Consider the following 18,673-nt stretch of genomic DNA (forward strand, 5'->3'; position numbering starts at 1 on the left):
ATACCGTCAAAATTTGCACTAAATAGTCCTCGATTCTTCGTTTTGGAATTTGCATTGCTCTGATTATTAATACAACTGTATCACACTGAAAAATAAAACAAATAGATTATTTTGCATTGGTCACCTAACTATGTAACAGTATAAACATGTATAATAATTAATTAAATACATAAACAAAACAAAACAAAAGCTTTAGAACAGTACAAATAAGCTTTATAACAGTAAAAAAATAAGGTTTATAACAGTAAAACGAAGCGTTCAGATTGGTCAGATAATTATTCACATGATTACCTAAGGAGTGCTGTAAAATAATCAAGTCAAGGACATGTTCTTGGGGCTCGTGGCACTGTGTGTTACGCAATATAGTTTCCCCATTGTTGCCCCACTGTATTTATTAGTTCTACCTGCAGGTCCCAGGTGAAAGCACGTGATCAACACACCTCAGTACCATGCTGCCCACGTGAATTCCGCTGTCTGTCTGTCTGTCTGTCTGTCTGTCTGTCTGTCTGTCTGTCTGTCTGCCTGCCTGCCTGCCTTTCTCTGTGTGTGATATGTTTCTGTGTGTGACCGTGGATGTCCAGATAAAAACAAATCTATCTCTCTCTCTCTCTCTCTCTCTCTCTCTCTCTCTCTCTCTCTCTCTCTCTCTCTCTCTCTCTCTCTCTCTCTCTCTCTCTCTCTCTCTCTCTCTCTCTGTCTCTCTCTCTCTCTCTGTCTCTCTCTCTCTCTCTCTCTCTCTCTCTCTCTCTCTCTCTCTCTCTCTCTCTCTCTCTCTCTCTCTCTCTCTCTCTCCCTCCCTCCCTCCCCCTGTGTGTCATAAATGGACTGATAATGGGAGCCAGAAGAGGGGCACATGTAGTCGGCCATAAACCTCCTAAACACCATGTGTCTCTGATAGAATGGACAGATAACAGAGAGAGAGAACTGGATTAGTCAAGTTAGCCTGGAGTCCTACTGATGTGTTCTGTTTCACCCTCTAGAACTGGATTGGTCAAGTTAGCCTGGAGTCCTACTGATGTGTTCTGTTTCACCCTCTAGAACTGGATTGGTCAAGTTAGCCTGGAGTCCTACTGAAGTGTTCTGTTTCCCCATTGTGTCACTTGACAATATTATTTGCATTCCAAGCTAGCCGCGTTCCAATAAATCTCTCCATTCTCCTTCGAAGTGTGCACTTGAGCACTTCCCTTAATGGATTTCAAAGGAAATGACTGATACCGTAGGCCTATATGGAAACTCTCTCTAGCCCAAGCCTACATCGATCCGGCGCTTTAACATTTGTGGGGAGGGTAGTGAACGAGTGGGGAGGGTAGTGAACGAGTGGGGAGGGTAGTGAACGAGTGGGGAGGGTAGTGAACGAGTGGGGAGGGTAGTGAACGAGTGGGGAGGGTAGTGAACGAGTGGGGGAGGGTAGTGAACGAGTGCGCACTTCACGAGGAAGAGTGATTCGTTAGGACATATACATATCGTTTCTCCATCTGGGGGGGGGTGAACTATGCATCTTTCCTCCCTGGTGATTGGATAAGATAGCATGAGATGAAAGTAGATGTTGAAACTGATTGAAGACCGTCGGTACATAATGGGTAGGGTGAGATAGGGCCTTTATAGGTGTCACGGACGGGTTGTGAACCCCGATCTCCTCATGGGAGAAACCAACGTCTTAACCAATGAGACCAGGAGGAAATGTCCTTATTTGGGCAGGGGCTACCGCATAACCAGACCAGGAGCTTGACTCCTATTTTGCAACATTGGTGTACCTGGTCTGTAAGCCTAAGTCCCCTTGTGAAATAATACAGTTTTATTATAAAATAACCTACAGTGAAACGTTACACAATATAAATATACGGTGGTCCCATCTCTAACGTTACATTGCTATAATAAGCCCTGTCATGTTTAGGCTAAGTTATAGCTTCTATCTTCTCTCATATTTCAGTAATGTTCTGTATCATGTTGATTCAACTGTGGAAACTTGTTTTTAATAAATCATTTTGACTCGACACAGATCTACCTATCCTCTCATGACCCATCATTGTGAAACTGGCAGCACTTCTATGATAAGTTCTATGGCCTTTTCTCATTTGGGAAAAAAAGTCAGTCCTCCACCCTCTCTTCTCCGTGACCCGGAAACAGATAAGTGGTCGAGGAGATGTTAATTCATTAGTAGGTGAACAGAAGAGTGTCCTCCCCTCCTCGATAGCCACCTTTCATCGAGGATCCTACCTGAGTCCTTCATCGGAACAGTTTTGAAATCTGCCACACAGCCTTTTGATTTGTCAGAGGAGAAAAGCACGTGCCTGTTTAAAAACAACATGCTACTTATTGTTTTATTTAGAAAAATGTCTCGCACAACTGACTTCATTCGTTTTGATCACTGTACACATTTATTTTGGGATCCACCCCTGTAAAGGTCATTTGCCTGATGACATGCGAGTGGAGGAGAGTCTTTGATTCATACAAGCACATTTTGGTTTCCTCTCCTCGATTACCTTTGACCTTTTCAAAAGGAGGCCAGAGAGGACGGAGGAGAGAGGACGCAGGAGTTGAGCAAATCAAATTGAGAAAAGGCCACCGACTTCCTGGTCAAAATTCCCCAAAGTTCTAAATAAAAGTCCTGGGTTGAAAAAAGGAGGCCAGAGAGGACGGTGCAGTCACAGCAGCAATATTTTTTTTGGCCCGTTGCCATGAGAAAAGGGTAACCAGTGGAGCACAAACAACATTGTAAATACAACCTATAATTATGTTTATTTTCCCTTTCATACTTCAACTACTTGCACATTGATAAAACACTGTACGTAGCCAATAATATAGCATTTCAAATGTCTATACTCTGTTAAAACGTTTGTGAGTGTAATGTTGACTCATGTTTCCCTTGTCTATTTCCCTTTTGTTTATTGTCTATTCCGGTTGCTTTGGCAACGTAAACATATGTTTCCCATGACAATAAAGCCCATTGAATAGAAGAGAGAGAGAGAGAGAGAGAGAGAGAGAAAGGGAGCGCGTTGTCAATTCATATGAATTCTCTATTGATCACATACAATGAATTATCTTGTAAAACATGTATGAATATATTTTCTGTTCAATTTAATCTCAATTTATTTTTAAAATGTCATATCATCCCACATCATCAACACCCTTAGATAATCACACTGTTCAACAATAAATTACTAAAAGATTTGTACACATTCATCACAGTCGACCACAATATTCCTTGAATACATAATTACCGTATTTAATTTACAGAATAACTTACTTAATAGTAACACCTTTAAAACCAAGTGTTACGATCATCAAAATAGTCTGAATAAACAATATTAATAAATGAATAATACAAAGTGTATTTTCATAAAAGTCGAGAAAGAAAATCTACAGATAAAAGTAGCAATATGACGAGTAGCTTGTTTTGAAGACAAAGAGCCCTGCTACAGCTTCACAACCTGGGCCCCAGTTTCCACCATGGCCACCTAATCATCCCCCCTTCCTTCCTAACTGGCAACCATTTTTGTGCCAGAACGCTCACCACACATCGGCTAGCATTGGTGGAGAGCTGATTTGACGTGGTGAGCGTTCTGGCACAAAATGGCTGCCGAGCATCACCCACACATTGGTGGTGGATGAGGTGAGTTTCAGCCTTACTATGTAGAGGGCTTTGAATACCTCAGCTGGTAGAAAGGAGACCCGTTGTTATTATAACGTTGTTGATATGCGACCAACTTCACGAGCTGGTAGGAGGCAGCACCGGACTGATATCTATGAATAATGCCATAACACCCGTTTAACAACTCATAAGCATGACATAGCACTAGGGTTGTAAAATTCAGGTAATTTCCCCCAAATGTCCTGTTTTTTTTTTCTTCCAGAAAATCCTGTTTGGAAGATTCCTGGAATCAGGAGGAAATGACCAGGAAATCTGGGAATCCTCTAACCAGGATTTCAGGAAAAACAACAGGGAATTTTGGGATAGATACTGGAATTCTGCAACCCTTCATAGCACCTTTTAACCATGTTATAGAAGAGTCGTAATACCATAATCACATTATAGAAGGGTTATAACGCCTAAATGAAGGGTTATAATGCCTATATGAAGGGTTACGAAGCGTATGCGGCGCATCAAAGCTGCGTTGCTTTCAAGACATCATCTTTTTCCTCCCTCTTCTTCTCCCAGTCATCACCGTTCTCCAGGACATACCCTCCTCCTTTCTCCTCCTCCTCCTCCTCTTCCTCCCCCTGTCCGGTCTGGCAGCACCTGCAGCAGCAGCAACACTTGGCGGCTGCCACGGCGACCACACGGTCCCAGGGTTCTAAGGAGTGGGCCCAGAGAGGCAGGAAGTCCCAGGAGCGCAGTACCAGGGGGAGACAGCGGGGGCGCCGCGCCTGGAGCACGTTCACTATAATGATGATGATCAGCAAGGCCACTATGGGAACACCCACACCAACCAGCACCTGGCAAGACATGAAGAAGAGTTTACAGCGAGTTGACAAGGAGAGAGGCTTCCTTCCAATCAAATGACCAATCAATCAACCACTCACTCATTGACCATCAATCACTCAATCAATCACTCAGTCAATCAATCAACCATCCCTCCATCAATCCATCTCTCCATCAATCCAACCACCCATGCATCCACCCACCAATAAACCAATCAACCAATCACTGACCTTCCAGCCGGCCAACGATAGGCCGAAGACTAAGAGGGGCAGGAGGAAGAAGCAGGAAATGATGTAGACGCCAGCGAACCAGCGATACTCTGCCGTGATGTTACCCAGGGCCTTAGCCAATCGGATGGGGATACGGGTGAAGGGGATTGGATACCACAAGATGATACCAGACAAGTTGAACAAGAAGTGGATCAGAGCGATCTGGAGAAGAGAGGGAGGGGATGAATGTGTGATAGGGTGTTGGTGTGTGTGTGTGTGTGTGTGTGGGGGGGGGTATTTAGTAGGTAGCTTTGTGTAGGGGTGGGTGGTAGGGTGGGTGGTAGAGTGGGTGGTAGGGTGGGTGGTAGAGTGGGTGGTAGGGTGGGTGGTAGGGTGGGTGGGTGGTAGAGTGGGTGGTAGGGTGGGTGGTAGGGTGGTAGGGTGGGTGGTAGGTAGGGTGGGTGGTAGGGTGGGTGGTCGGGTGGGTGGTAGGGTGGGTGGTAGGGTGGGTGGTAGGGTGGGTGGGTGGTAGAGTGGGTGGTAGAGTGGGTGGTAGAGTGGGTGGTAGGGTGGGTGGTAGGGTGGGTGGGTGGTAGAGTGGGTGGTAGAGTGGGTGGTAGGGTGGGTGGTAGGGTGGGTGGTAGGGTGGGTGGGTGGTAGAGTGGGTGGTAGGGTGGGTGGTAGGGTGGGTGGTAGGGTGGGTGGTCGAGTGGGTGGTCGGGTGGGTGGTAGGGTGGGTGGTAGGGTGGGTGGGTGGTAGAGTGGGTGGTAGAGTGGGTGGTAGGGTGGGTGGTAGGGGTGGGTGGGTGGTAGAGTGGGTGGTAGGGTGGGTGGTAGGGTGGGTGGTAGAGTGGGTGGTAGAGTGGGTGGTAGGGTGGGTGGTAGAGTGGGTGGTAGGGGTGGGTGGTAGGGTGGGTGGTCGGGTGGGTGGTAGAGTGGGTGGTAGGGTGGGTGGTAGAGTGGGTGGTAGGGTGGGTGGTAGGGTGGGTGGTAGAGTGGGTGGTAGGGTGGGTGGTAGGGTGGGTGGTCGGGTGGGTGGTAGAGTGGGTGGTAGGGGTGGGTGGTAGAGTGGGTGGTAGGGTGGGTGGTAGGGTGGGTGGGTGGTAGAGTGGGTGGTAGAGTGGGTGGTAGAGTGGGTGGTAGGGTGGGTGGTAGAGTGGGTGGTCGGGTGGGTGGTAGAGTGGGTGGTAGGGTGGGTGGTAGGGTGGGTGGGTGGTAGAGTGGGTGGTAGAGTGGGTGGTAGAGTGGGTGGTAGGGTGGGTGGTAGAGTGGGTGGTAGGGTGGGTGGTAGGGTGGGTGGTCGGGTGGGTGGTAGGTAGGGTGGGTGGTAGAGTGGGTGGTAGAGTGGGTGGTAGAGTGGGTGGTAGGGTGGGTGTGTATCTGCGTGTGGCTGACCTGTAGAGCGTTGGCCAGTGTGTCTCCAGGCGCTGCCATGGCTGCCAGTATAGCCGTGGTCGTCGTGCCGATGTTGGACCCTAGTGACAGAGGGTACGCCCTCTCAATGCTGATCACACCAATACCTACACACACACACGGAACACTTAGTACCATACACATAAACATGACATAACCTGGAGAGGAGAGGAGAGAGGAGAGGAGAGGAGAGGAGAGGAGAGGAGAGGAGAGGAGAGGAGAGGAGAGGAGAGGAGAGGAGAGGAGAGGGAGAGGAGAGAGGAGAGGAGAGGAGAGGAGAGGAGAGGAGAGGAGAGGAGAGGAGAGGAGAGGAGAGGAGAGGAGAGGAGAGGAGAGGAGAGGAGAAAGAGAGGAGAGGAGAGGAGAGGAGAGGAGAGGAGAGGAGAGGAGAGGAGAGGAGAGGAGAGGAGAGGAGAGGAGAGGAGGAGACTCACCAACGAGTGGAGTGATAGCAGAGGTGAAGACTGAACTACTCTGGACGATGAAGGTCATTCCAGCTCCGACCAGGATGGCGATGTAACCAGTCACCCAGCCGAAGGGGAACGGGAAATCTACCAACACACACAAATAATCATTTCTACATCCCTGTGAGCATGATGGTCTGTGCACACTGTATGTCCTGGAGCCTTTGCAAAATAGGTTTCTAACCTTGAGGGTTTTCCCGGTTAAATAAAAAGTTAAATATATCATCCGGACAGATTTGGTGAAAGGACACCTATCCTGTAATTTCTTAGCAATAACTACTCATAGAAATAGAATCGCTAGAAAGGATATTCCCAATCAATGTCAAAGTCAACGTTGAGTTGACCCATGGGGCGGCGCACAATTGGCCCAGCGTCGTCCAGGGTTGTGGAGGGAATGGCCGGGCAGGGAGGTAGCTCAGTTGGTAGAGCATGGCGTTTGCAACGCCAGGGTTGTGGGTTCGTTTCCCACGGGGGGCCAGTATGAAAAATAAAAACATAATGTATGCACTCACTAACTGTAAGTCGCTCTGGATAAGAGCGTCTGCTAAAATGACTAAAATGTTAAATGTAAAAATTTTGTACATTCTTTCTGTGGTTCTACTTTAGGATTGATTGGACAGGTATCATCAGTTTGCTAATGGCCTGGTACTCAGCACTCTATTGTCCCTCTAACCACTCTGATATCAATGCAAATGTCATAAAAAATAACATTGGCAGTAGAATGGGCCGTACTGAAGATGAATAATATAAATGATATAATAATAATAATATAAATATAATTAAAATAACTTAAACATGAATACAGTTGAAGTCGGAAGTTTACATACACCTTAGCCAAATACATTTAAACTCAGTTTTTCACAATTCCTGACATTTAATCCTAGTAAAAATTCCCTGTCTTAGGTCAGTTAGGATCACCACTTTATTTTAAGAATGTGAAATGTCAGAATAATAGTAGAGAGAATGATTTATTTCAGGTTTTATTTCTTTCATCACATTCCCAGTGGGTCAGAAGTTTACATACAATCAATTAGTATTTGGTAGCATTGCCTTTAAATTGTTTAACTTGGGTCAAACGTGTCGGGTAGCCTTCCACAAGCTTCCCACAATAAGTTGGGTGAATTTTGGCCCATTCCTCCTGACAGAGCTGGTGTAACTGAGTCAGGTTTGTAGGCCTCCTTGCTCGCACATGCTTTTTCAGTTCTGCCCACAGATTTTCTATAGGATTGAGGTCAGGGCTTTGTGATGGCCACTCCAATACCTTGACATTGTTGTCCTTAAGCCATTTTGCCACAACTTTGGAAGAATGCTTGGGGTCATTGTCCATTTGGAAGGCCTATTTGAGACCAAGCTTTAACTTCCTGACTGATGTCTTGAGATGTTGCTTCAATATATCCACATCATTTTCCTTTCTCATGATTTGTGAAGTGCACCAGTCCCTCCTGCAGCAAAGCACCCCCAGAGCATGATGCTGCCACCCCCGTGCTTCACGGTTGGGATGGTGTTCTTCGGCTTGCAAGCAACCACCTTTTTCCTCCAAACATAACGATGGTCATTATGGCCAAACAGTTCTATTTTTGTTTCATCAGACCAGAGGACATTTCTCAAAAAAGTACGCTCTTTGTCCCCATGTGCAGTTGCAAACCGTAGTCTGGCTTTTTTATGGCAGTTTTGGAGCAGTGGCTTCTTCCTTGCTGAGCGCCCTTTCAGGTTATGTCGATATATGTCTCGTTTTACTGTGGATATAGATACTTTTGTACTGGTTTCCTCCAGCATCTTCACAAGGTTCTTTGCTGTTGTTCTGGGATTGATTTGCACTTTTCGCACCAAAGTACGTTCATCTCTAGGAGACAGAACGCGTCTCCTTCCTGAGCGGTATGACGGCTGCGTGGTCCCATGGTGTGTTTATACTTGCATACTATTGTTTGTATAGATGAACGTGGTACCTTCAGGCATTTGGAAATTGCTCCCAAGGATGAACCAGACTTGTGGAGGTCTACAATAAAATCAAATAAATCTGAGGTCTTGGCTGATTTCTTTTGATTTTCCTATGATGTCAAGCAAAGAGGCACTGAGTTTGAAGGTAGGCCTTGAAATACATCCACAGGTACACCTCCAATTGACTCAAATGATGTCAATTAGCCTATCAGAAGCTTCTAAAGCCATTACATAATTTTCTGGAATTTTTCCAAGCTGTTTAAAGGCACAGTAAACTTCTGACCCACTGGAATTGTGATACAGTGAATTATAAGTGAAATAATCTGTCTGTAAACAATTGTTGGAAAAATTACTTGTGTCATGCACAAAGTAGATGTCCTAACCGACTTGCCAAAACTATAGTTTGTTAACAAGAAATTTGTGGAGTGGTTGAAAAACGAGTTTTAATGACTCCAACCTAAGTGTATGTAAACTTCCGACTTCAACTGTTTTTGTATTTCTGCTAATATTAAGCGTTGCTCTGCTGTAAAAACCGCACGATTGAAAAGCGGGAAAGTATAGTCGCATCATGCAGCCCATATATGTTCTGATTTCTAAGTCATTCTAAGGTTTGTATTATTCACAACAAAAGTTACCAAATAACTCTATAGCATATAGGACCTGTTTCAAATGATCACTTTTACGCTCAACACAGCCACTTCATATGCGCACTCTCTCCTGAATGAGAAAAATAACCTTTCTATTTTATTCAGCTAAGTTCAATTATATTCTTCTTACTATAAAATCATATCATATAAAATAATGGCACTGGAGCATATCTTGTCAGCTAAATGAACTAGCCTACAGCCAATGGGATGGCTCGTAGCCAGATACTGTACACAGGAAGCAGACTAGCCTACAGCCTATGGGATGGCTCGTAGCCAGATACTGTACACAGGAAGCAGACTAGCCTACAGCCTATGGGATGGCTCGTAGCCAGATACTGTACACAGGAAGCAGACTAGCCTACAGCCTATGGGATGGCTCGTAGCCAGATACTGTACACAGGAAGCAGACTAGCCTACAGCCTATGGGATGGCTCGTAGCCAGATACTGTACACAGGAAGCAGACTAGCCTACAGCCTATGGGATGGCTCGTAGCCAGATACTGTACACAGGAAGCAGACTAGCCTACAGCCTATGGGATGGCTCGTAGCCAGATACTGTACACAGGAAGCAGACTAGCCTACAGCCTATGGGATGGCTCGTAGCCAGATACTGTACACAGGAAGCAGACTCGTATTCTGTTCTTCTGAAATACATTGTCTTAATGTTTCCTTAGACTTGTCTTAAATAAATAATGGATTTATTTTGATGGTGTATATTACATTTATTTGTTATACTTTTTTAAAATGTAGATGTTCCAAAGGCGTGCATCAGCTGCTTGTAGTGATTCTAGTCGGGTGGGCGGGTGCAAGCAGAGTTCAATTGAAGAGCATGCATTTAGTTTTACTAGCGTTTAAGAGCAGTTGGAGGCCACGGAAGGAGTGTTGTATGGCATTGAAGCTCATTTGGAGGTTTGTTAACACAGTGTCCAATGAAGGGCCAGATGAATACAAAATGGTGTCGTCTGCATAGAGGTGGATCTGAGAGTCACCAGCAGCAAGAGTGACATCATTGATATACACGGAGAATAGAGTCGGCCCGAGAATTGAACCCTGTGGCACCCCCATAGAGACTGATGGAGGTCCAGACAACAGGCCCTCCGATTTGACACTTTGAACTGGGCAAGTTGCAGATCAGGGTGCAGAGCTGGTGGCCGGGGTAGTGGTAGCCAGGTGGAAAGCATGGCCAGCCGTAGCAAAATGCTTGTTGAAATTCTCGATTATCGTAGATTTATCGGTGGTGATAGTGTTTCCTAGCCTCAGTGCAGTGGGCAGCTGGGAGGAGGTGCTCTTATTCTCCATGGACTTTACAGTGTCCCAAAACTTTTTGGAGTTAGTGCTACAGGATGCAAATTTCTGTTTGAAAAAGCTAGCCTTTGCTTTCCTAACTGATTGTGTATATTGGTTCCTGACTTCCCTGAAAAGTTGCATATCGCGGGGACTGTTCGATGCTAATTCAGTACGGCACAGGATGTTTTTGTGCTGGTCAAGGGCAGTCAAGTCTGGGGTGAACCAGGGGCTATATCTGTTCTTAGTTCTGAATTTTTTTAACAGGGCATGCTTATTTAAGATGGAGAGGAAAGCACTTTTGAAAAACATCCAGGCATCCTCTACTGACGGAATGAGATCGATATCCATCCAGGATACCTGGGCCAGGTCAATTAGAAAGGCCTGCTCGCTAAACTGTTTTAGGGAGCGTTTGACAGTGATGAGGGGTGGTCGTTTGACCGCGGACCCGTTACGGAGGCAGGCAATAAGGCAGTGATCGCTGAGATCCTGGTTGAAGACAGCGGAGGTGTATTTAGAGGGTAAGTTAGTCAGGATGATATCTATGAGGGTGCCCATGTTTACGGATTTAGGGTTGTACCTGGTAGGTTCCTTGATAATTTGTGTGAGATTGAGGGCATCTAGTTTAGATTGTAGGAAGGCCAGGGTGTTAAGCATATCCCAGTTTAGGTCACCAAGCAGTACGAACTCTGAGGATAGATGGGGGGCAAGCAATTCACAAATGGTGTCCAGGGCACATCTGGGGGCTGAGGGGGGGGCTGTAGCAAGCGGCAACAGTGAGAGACTTATTTCTGGAAAGGTGGATTTTTAGAAGTAGAAGCTAAAACTGTTTGGGCACAGACCTGGATAGGATGATAGAGCTCTGCAGGCTATCTCTACAGTAGATTGCAACTCCGCCCCCTTTGGCAGTTCTATCTAGACGGAAAATCTGTAGTACGGGATGGACATTTCTGAATTTTTGGTGACCTTCCTAAGCCAGGATTCAGACAATGCTAGTATCATGCCCTTGGTTTTAACAGCAGGGCCATTGACTGGGTTAGACCCTATTCAACAGGTAGTGACCAAATGGTGGAGGTTAATGGTAAACATTCTAGTGTGAAGGGGATTAGCTGTGGGGTCCCACAGGGGAGGACCCTTGGCCCACTTCTCTTCCTACTGTACATTAACGATATGAAATCAGCCTGCTCTCCTAATTAGTTTTTGTATGCAGATGACGCCGCTCTACTGGTGTCCCAGAAGAACCAAGCCTCAGTAGAAGAGATCCTTAGTGCAGAGTTATCCAATATCACTAAATTGCTTTCAGATAAGAAACTTTCTCTGCATCTTGGAAAAACAGAATCCATCTTATTTGGTTCCAGAGTAATGGTTGCAAGGTCCCCTGGTTTTGGTGTGAAAGTGGGCAACTCAGTGGTCACACCAAAAACCTCATTTAGCTACCTTGGGTGTGAATTGGATAGGTACCTGACTGCTGAGAATATGGCCCTTAAGGTTTATTTTTAATTGTTGTTATTATTATGTATTTTTAAAATATGTTTTATCCTTTTTCTCCCCAATTTCGTGATATCTAATTGGTAGTTACAATCTTGTCCCACGGACTCAGGAGAGGTGAAGGTCGAGAGCCATGCGTACTCCGAAACGCGACCTTGCCAAGCCACACTGCTGGCCCTAAAGGTTTTAACAAAGATAAACCAAAAATGTAAATTCCTAGCTCGGACCTCAAAAAGTATTGATAGTGTAAGAGTCTATCTGGTAAGAACACCTTTTATTTACCGGCGCTGTTGAGTGGAACAAACTATCACAGCAACTCAAAGCCATGTCGACCAGAACTTCATTTAGAAAGAATGTCTAAAGCTGGCTAATGATGGACCAATAGAATGGTTCCTTTTCCATGTCAGTATGTAAGGCTCTAGACTATGATAATGTTCTCCTGTCCTTTGTTGTGTGATGTGGATCCTAGCCCTACTATGTTTAGAAAAACATTTAAGAGGACCACAATGGAAATACGTTTTCAATCTTATTTTTGTGTCATTCTCGATGATTGTAAATGCATTCTACACATGGGTGGTTGTATTGTGTTTTAAATGGTCAAATAAATCTACCTAAGCGATCCTTAAGGTGGGGGCGATGGTGTCATAGGCCACTCCACAGTCGAGGAATGAGAGGTGGATACACTATACAAAGTGGATGAGCCTCGGTGATATAGACCGAGTCCATGTCCCAAGAAATAAAATAAAAGCAGACCAAATTAACATTCCAAATCTGTATTCGGGACATTTCAACTTTAGGCACACCTTTAAAGTGAATGTGATTCTCCAAGTCATTCAATACATTTTCTCCCTCTTAATTTAGATCATTCTGTTACAATGAGCAGTAATCTATTCTTTATTCTGGGCTTAAATGGCATACTGTTCTATAAATTACTTAATTATTATAGCAAATAAAACACCTCAATCTAGATTATGTCAGAGGGCGCAAGACGATCCATTAACAAGTAACAAGTATTTTATACATTATCAGGACATGACAGGCATAATCACCAGTGCTTTTAATAACATATCCATAACATATCGCAAACATTTGGGGTTTTCAGAAGACAAAATGTATCTATAAGGCCTTAGTTTGCTTTGAAATAGATCCTAATTTCTAAAACCATTCATCTGATGAGGAAGAAAAGGGAGAAGCTGATAAATCTCCTTCTCAACACAATACTCCATTGCGCTCAAAGTAAACATCAGGCCCCAACACACAGCGGCCATCACATCCTACATATTATTTTAAACAACAAGATCAGGGGAGAGCGCGAACGCAGTCCCCCACTACCAGAAATTATGCAATCGAGATTTCCACATTTGGGAAATTGAGTGCAATGGCTGAGCCTCACCCTGGGTGAACCGCCTTCTTGATCACGGTATCTCCCTTGCCAGGTAAGTATGAATTGTACACGTTGCTAGAGGGGGACTGATTCCAGGGCAAAGGTTTTTGGCTGACGGTTACCACTTCGACTACTGATAATACCACATCATATCGACCAGGGTTTAATGACGTTTACGAATACAGTTACGGACAAAGCGGTGGAAAAGCGATCCATTTTGTTTAACTAGATTATATCGCTGTCTGACTATTTTCCCATCATGCAACACGGTAGAAATTCTATTGACCTTTTTTTTCTATCTGAACGTCCGTCTGATTACACAAAAGTAGGCGATGTACCAAAATGCTGAAACCCCGTTCGTGCACACACAGCCAACCGAATGACACCAAATAGTTCTGGTGTTTTGTATCGTTCCAGACATTGTAGGCATCGTTTCCTCACGCTTGTTTTCTGCGCTCAGTAAAATATGATGCCACCATCGACCACAGGGTGGCATACGACCCCCAGATATGGAGGAGAAACAGCAGCCTGCTACTTCATCGACAACAAGACAGTAGTTTCTAGGGTTGTGCAGACATGGCCATACTCGTGTTTGTAATTGTATCTGTAAATTCACAGTTGAAAGTCGGATCGGATGATACTCGTGATCTGAAAAAAACGGAAGCGTTTTAATATGCCTAAAGAGATGTTGGCAAAATACCTCCCTGCACGTTCTCACTGCAAAAAAAAACTCCAGATAAGGATCAGTGCGCTGAGGTGTGTGTGTGTGTGTGTGTGTGTGTGGGCAGCCAAGTTTGCTGCCACTGTCAGAATACACATTAGCGTTTCATCTTTGTTCCCTACAATTGCCCCACTTGTGAGATATTACATTGATAGCAAACGTCCTTGTCGTGTGATTTATCATAGTAGCGGGCAGCAGCAGCAATCTAAATGATAATCTATGATCAGACCAAAAACATGCGCGGAAACGTGACCTCGCATGTTGTGTCGTGCGTTAGAACAGCCCTTAGCCGTGGTATATTGGCCATATACCACAACCCCTCGGGGTTAATTCGATAACTGGATTTAGGAAAAAGAAAGAGCTGGAATAAATGTACTCATATAACGCTGTCCCTCTATGAATGCGATTTTACTGCTAAGAAAAACATTCAAAATAAAAGTCCTCGTCAAACTTCCCGTTCCATGGCTACTACTACTTCCGGGTCAGCTTCGTTCCATGCAATGACATTGTACCAAACATTTACACAATCTATACGGGGAGTGTGTCTGTGCACGTTGTTGCTGTACATGTTATGAAAGACAAAGTTGACCGGCATAGTTTTACAATATGACACCAATGTCCCCTGTAGCTCAGTTGGTAGAGCATGGCGCTTGCAACGCCAGGGTTGTGGGTTTCGTTTCCCACGGAGGGGCCAGTATGAAAAATGTATGCACTCACTAACTGTAAGTTGCTCTGGATAAGAGCGTCTGCTAAATGACTATAATGTAAAATCCCCATCATCACATCATCACCACCATTGTCCTCTTCCTCCCCCTCTGTCTCACCTGTGTTGAGGACCTTCTTGATGACTACGGCCACCTGTCCCTTGAGCACGGAGTTGAGCAGCTTGACGATGAGGACGAGGCAGGAGCACAGCACCAGCAGAGACAGAGCCAGCAGGATCAGACCTACCACTAGGTCAGACAGGTCCACATTCACAAAGATGTGATTACCTGGGGGAGGGAGAACACACACACACAGACAGACAGACAGACAGACACAGAGACACAACATTACTGCAATGTTGCTAAAACACATCTGGCTGGTCCAGTGTGTTAAATTGCGATATAAATTGGGATAAAAGTATCCACAGTATTTGTGAGAAGACTCAGTGTGAAAGGTGGACAGATGACTGCATCCCAAACGGCACCCTATTCCCTATATAGTGCACTACTTTGGACCAGGGCCCCATCGGCCCCATGCAGGGAATAGGGTGCCACAGTGTTTACTGTTCGTTGACCGTGTACGTACATTTCTGTATGTTGTAGGTCTCTGAGATGTTGCGGAGGGTGTAGCAGAGGTCAGGGGAACACCAGCAGAGGGCTGGGGAGGTGCAGTTCTCTGGACCAGGGACCGTCTCGTTCCTCAGCGTCTGGAACACACATACACATAAGTGTTGGAGTATGTTTGGTGTGTAGTTAGCGTGTTTGGTTAGCGTGTTGGAGTATGTTTGGTGTGTAGTTAGCGTGTTTGGTTAGCGTGTTGGAGTATGTTTGGTGTGTAGTTAGCGTGTTTGGTTAGCGTGTTGGAGTATGTTTGGTGTGTAGTTAGCGTGTTTGGTTAGCGTGTTGGATAATGTTTGGTGTATAGTTAGCGTGTTTGGTTACCGTGTTGGAGTATGTTTGGTGTGTAGTTAGCGTGTTTGGTTAGCGTGTTGGAGTATGTTTGGTGTGTAGTTAGTGTGTTTGGTTACCGTGTTGGAGTATGTTTGGTGTGTAGTTAGCGTGTTTGGTTACCGTGTTGGAGTATGTTTTGTATGTCGTTAGCATGTTTGGTTACCGTGTTGTAGTATGTTTGGTGTGTAGTTAGCGTGTTTGGTTAGCATATAATATAATAATATAATATGCCATTTAGCAGACGCTTTTATCCAAAGCGACTTACAGTCATGTTGGAGTATGTTTGGTGTGTAATTAGCATGTTTGGTTACCGTGTTGGAGTATGTTTGGTGTGTAGTTAGCGTGTTTGGTTAGCGTGTTGGTGTATGTTTTGTGTGTAGTTAACGTGTTTGTTTACCGTGTTGGAGTATGTTTGGTGTGTAGTTAACATGTTTGGTTACCGTGTGGGAGTATGTTTGGTGTGTAGTTAGCGTGTTTGGTTAGCGTGTTGGTGTATGTTTTGTGTGTAGTTAACGTGTTTGTTTACCGTGTTGGAGTATTTTGGTGTATAGTTAACATGTTTGGTTAGCGGGTTGGAGTATGTTTGGTGTGTAGTTAGCGTGTTTGTTTACCGTGTTGGAGTATTTTGGTGTATAGTTAACATGTTTGGTTAGCGGGTTGGAGTATGTTTGGTGTGTAGTTAACATGTTTGGTTACCGTGTTGGAGTATGTTTGGTGTGTAGTTAGCATGTTTGGTTAGCGTGTTGGAGTATGTTTGGTGTGTAGTTAACATGTTTGGTTAACGTGTTGGAGTATGTTTGGTGTGTAGTTAGCATGTTCATTTACCACGTTGGTGAATGTTTTGCACCATTTTAAGATGAGACTCTTATTCCTGGCAGCCGGGTCACCTGTGGCAATATCACTGATGACTGACTTGTCCAACTAAGAGAGAGAGAGAGAGAGAGAGAGAGAGACAGAGACAGAGAGAGAGAGAGAGAGAGAGAGAGAGAGAGAGAGAGAGAGAGAGAGAGAGAGAGAGAGAGAGAGAGAGAGAGAGAGAGATGGATGGATTTGAGTCCAATTCTCCACTTATTCTTAAACATGACAGAGTGAAAGCATGACCTTGATGACATCATCCTACCTCGATGATTGCTTTTGTGAGAGGGTCGGTGATGACATGGAGGAGGTCTGGAGCCTCCTCTCCACTCTGGATGTTAAAGGAGTCAACCAGCAGCTTGGTCAGCTTGTACATGTACCCTGATGCCACCTGAGAGAGAGAGAGAGAGAGAGAGAGTGAGAGGGAGAGACATTATACAAGTGGTAGCAATAAGATGAATTTTGAGTAAAATGTAAATGATTAAATATTAAAATGGTCTAAGTTACTAAAACACCTACAACCTACCTCCAGAGGCAGCAAGACCAGCACAGACAGCCAGTTGAAGAAATCATGCACTGTAGCCCCAGCAAAGGCCCTGAGAACAGTGGGTAGTGGACTGTTAGTGACAGTTAGAACTTGAATTCCAACATAATAAAAGCGTAGCCCCAGCAAACCCGTACCTTCTCCGCTATGCAATCCGGTTTCCGAGCTGGTCATGGGTGCACTTCAGCCACGCTCAAGGTCCTAAACGATATTATAACCGCGATCGATAATAGACAGTACTGTGCAGCCGTCTTCATCGACCTGGCCAAGGCTTTCGACTCTGTCAACCACCGCATTCTTATTGGCAGACTAAATAGCCTTGGTTTCTCAAATGACTGCCTCGCCTGGTTCACCAACTACTTCTCAGATAGAGTTAAATGTGTGAAATCGGAGGGCCTGTTGTCTGGACCTATGGCAGTCTCTATGGGGGTGCCACAGGGTTCAATTCTTGGGCCGACTCTTTTCTCCGTGTATATCAATGATGTCGCTCTTGCTGCTGGTGACTCTCAGATCCACCTCTATGCAGACAACACCATTTTGTATACATCTGGCCCTTCATTGGACTCGGTGTTAACAAACCTCCAAACGAGCTTCAATGCCATACAACACTCCTTCAGTAGCCTCCAACTGCTCTTAAACACTAGTAAAACTAAATGCATGCTCTTCAATCGAACGCTGCTGGCACCCGCCCACCCGACTAGAATCACCACTCTCGACGGGTCTGACCTAGAGTATGTGGACAACTACAAATACCTAGGTGTCTGGTTAGACTGTAAACTCTCCTTCCAGACTCACATTAAGAATCTCCAATCCAAAGTTAAATCTAGAATCGGCTTCCTATTTCGCAACAAAGCCTCCTTCACTCATGCTGCCAAATATGCCCTCGTAAAACTGACTATCCTACCGATCCTTGACTTCGGCGATGTCATTTACAAAATAGCCTCCAACACTCTACTCAGCAAATTGGATGTAGTCTATCACAGTGCCATCCGTTTTGTCTCCAAAGCCCCATACACTACCCACCACTGTGACCTGTACGCTCTTGTTGGCTGGTCCTCATTACATGTTTGTCGTCAAACCCACTGGCTCCAGGCCATCTATAAATCACTGCTAGGCAAATCCCCGCCTTATCTTAGCTCATTGGTCACCATAGCAGCACCCACCCGTAGTCTGCGCTCCAGCAGGTATATCTCACTGGTCATTCCCAAAGCCAACACCTCCTTTGGCCGCCATTCCTTCCAGTTCTCTGCTGCCAATGACTGGAACGAATTGCAAAAATCTCTGAAGCTGGAGACTCTTATCTCCCTCAATAACTTTAAGCATCAGTTGTCAGAGCACCTTACCGATCACTGCACCTGTACACAGCCCATCTGAAATTAGCCCACCCAACTACCTCATCCCTATATTGTTATTTATTTTGCTCTTTTGCACCCCAGTATCTCTATTTGCACATAATCTCTTGCACATCTAGCATTCCAGTGTTAATACTAATTGTAATTATTTTGCACTATAGCCTATTTATTGCCTTACCTCCATAACTTGCTACATTTGCACACACTGTATATATATTTTCTGTTGTATTTATGACCTTATGTTTTTTTTACCCATATGTAACTCTGTGTTGTTGTTTTTATCGCACTGCTTTGCT

General features: G+C 45.0%; 1 protein-coding gene and 1 pseudogene across 1 annotated transcript in view; both read right to left on the reverse strand.

Moving 5' to 3' along the window:
• Positions 1-4,101: 4,101 nt before the first annotated feature.
• Positions 4,102-18,673, reverse strand: part of LOC121561155 (sodium-dependent phosphate transport protein 2B-like) — a 101,273-nt gene continuing 86,701 nt past the window's right edge. The window contains exons 7-15 of the mRNA XM_045214309.1: positions 17,008-17,077; positions 16,747-16,872; positions 16,452-16,547; positions 15,262-15,382; positions 14,796-14,963; positions 6,480-6,596; positions 6,028-6,152; positions 4,654-4,854; positions 4,102-4,437 (exon numbers count right to left, since the gene is read on the reverse strand). Of these exons, the coding sequence (XP_045070244.1) occupies positions 4,105-4,437; positions 4,654-4,854; positions 6,028-6,152; positions 6,480-6,596; positions 14,796-14,963; positions 15,262-15,382; positions 16,452-16,547; positions 16,747-16,872; positions 17,008-17,077 (1,357 nt within the window). The 3' untranslated portion in view covers positions 4,102-4,104. The remainder of the gene's footprint in view (positions 4,438-4,653; positions 4,855-6,027; positions 6,153-6,479; positions 6,597-14,795; positions 14,964-15,261; positions 15,383-16,451; positions 16,548-16,746; positions 16,873-17,007; positions 17,078-18,673) is intronic.
• On the reverse strand, positions 13,167-13,310 carry LOC121561163 (annotated as a pseudogene).

This window comes from Coregonus clupeaformis, unplaced genomic scaffold, assembly GCF_020615455.1.
Source record: "Coregonus clupeaformis isolate EN_2021a unplaced genomic scaffold, ASM2061545v1 scaf0233, whole genome shotgun sequence".
NCBI lineage: Eukaryota > Metazoa > Chordata > Actinopteri > Salmoniformes > Salmonidae > Coregonus > Coregonus clupeaformis.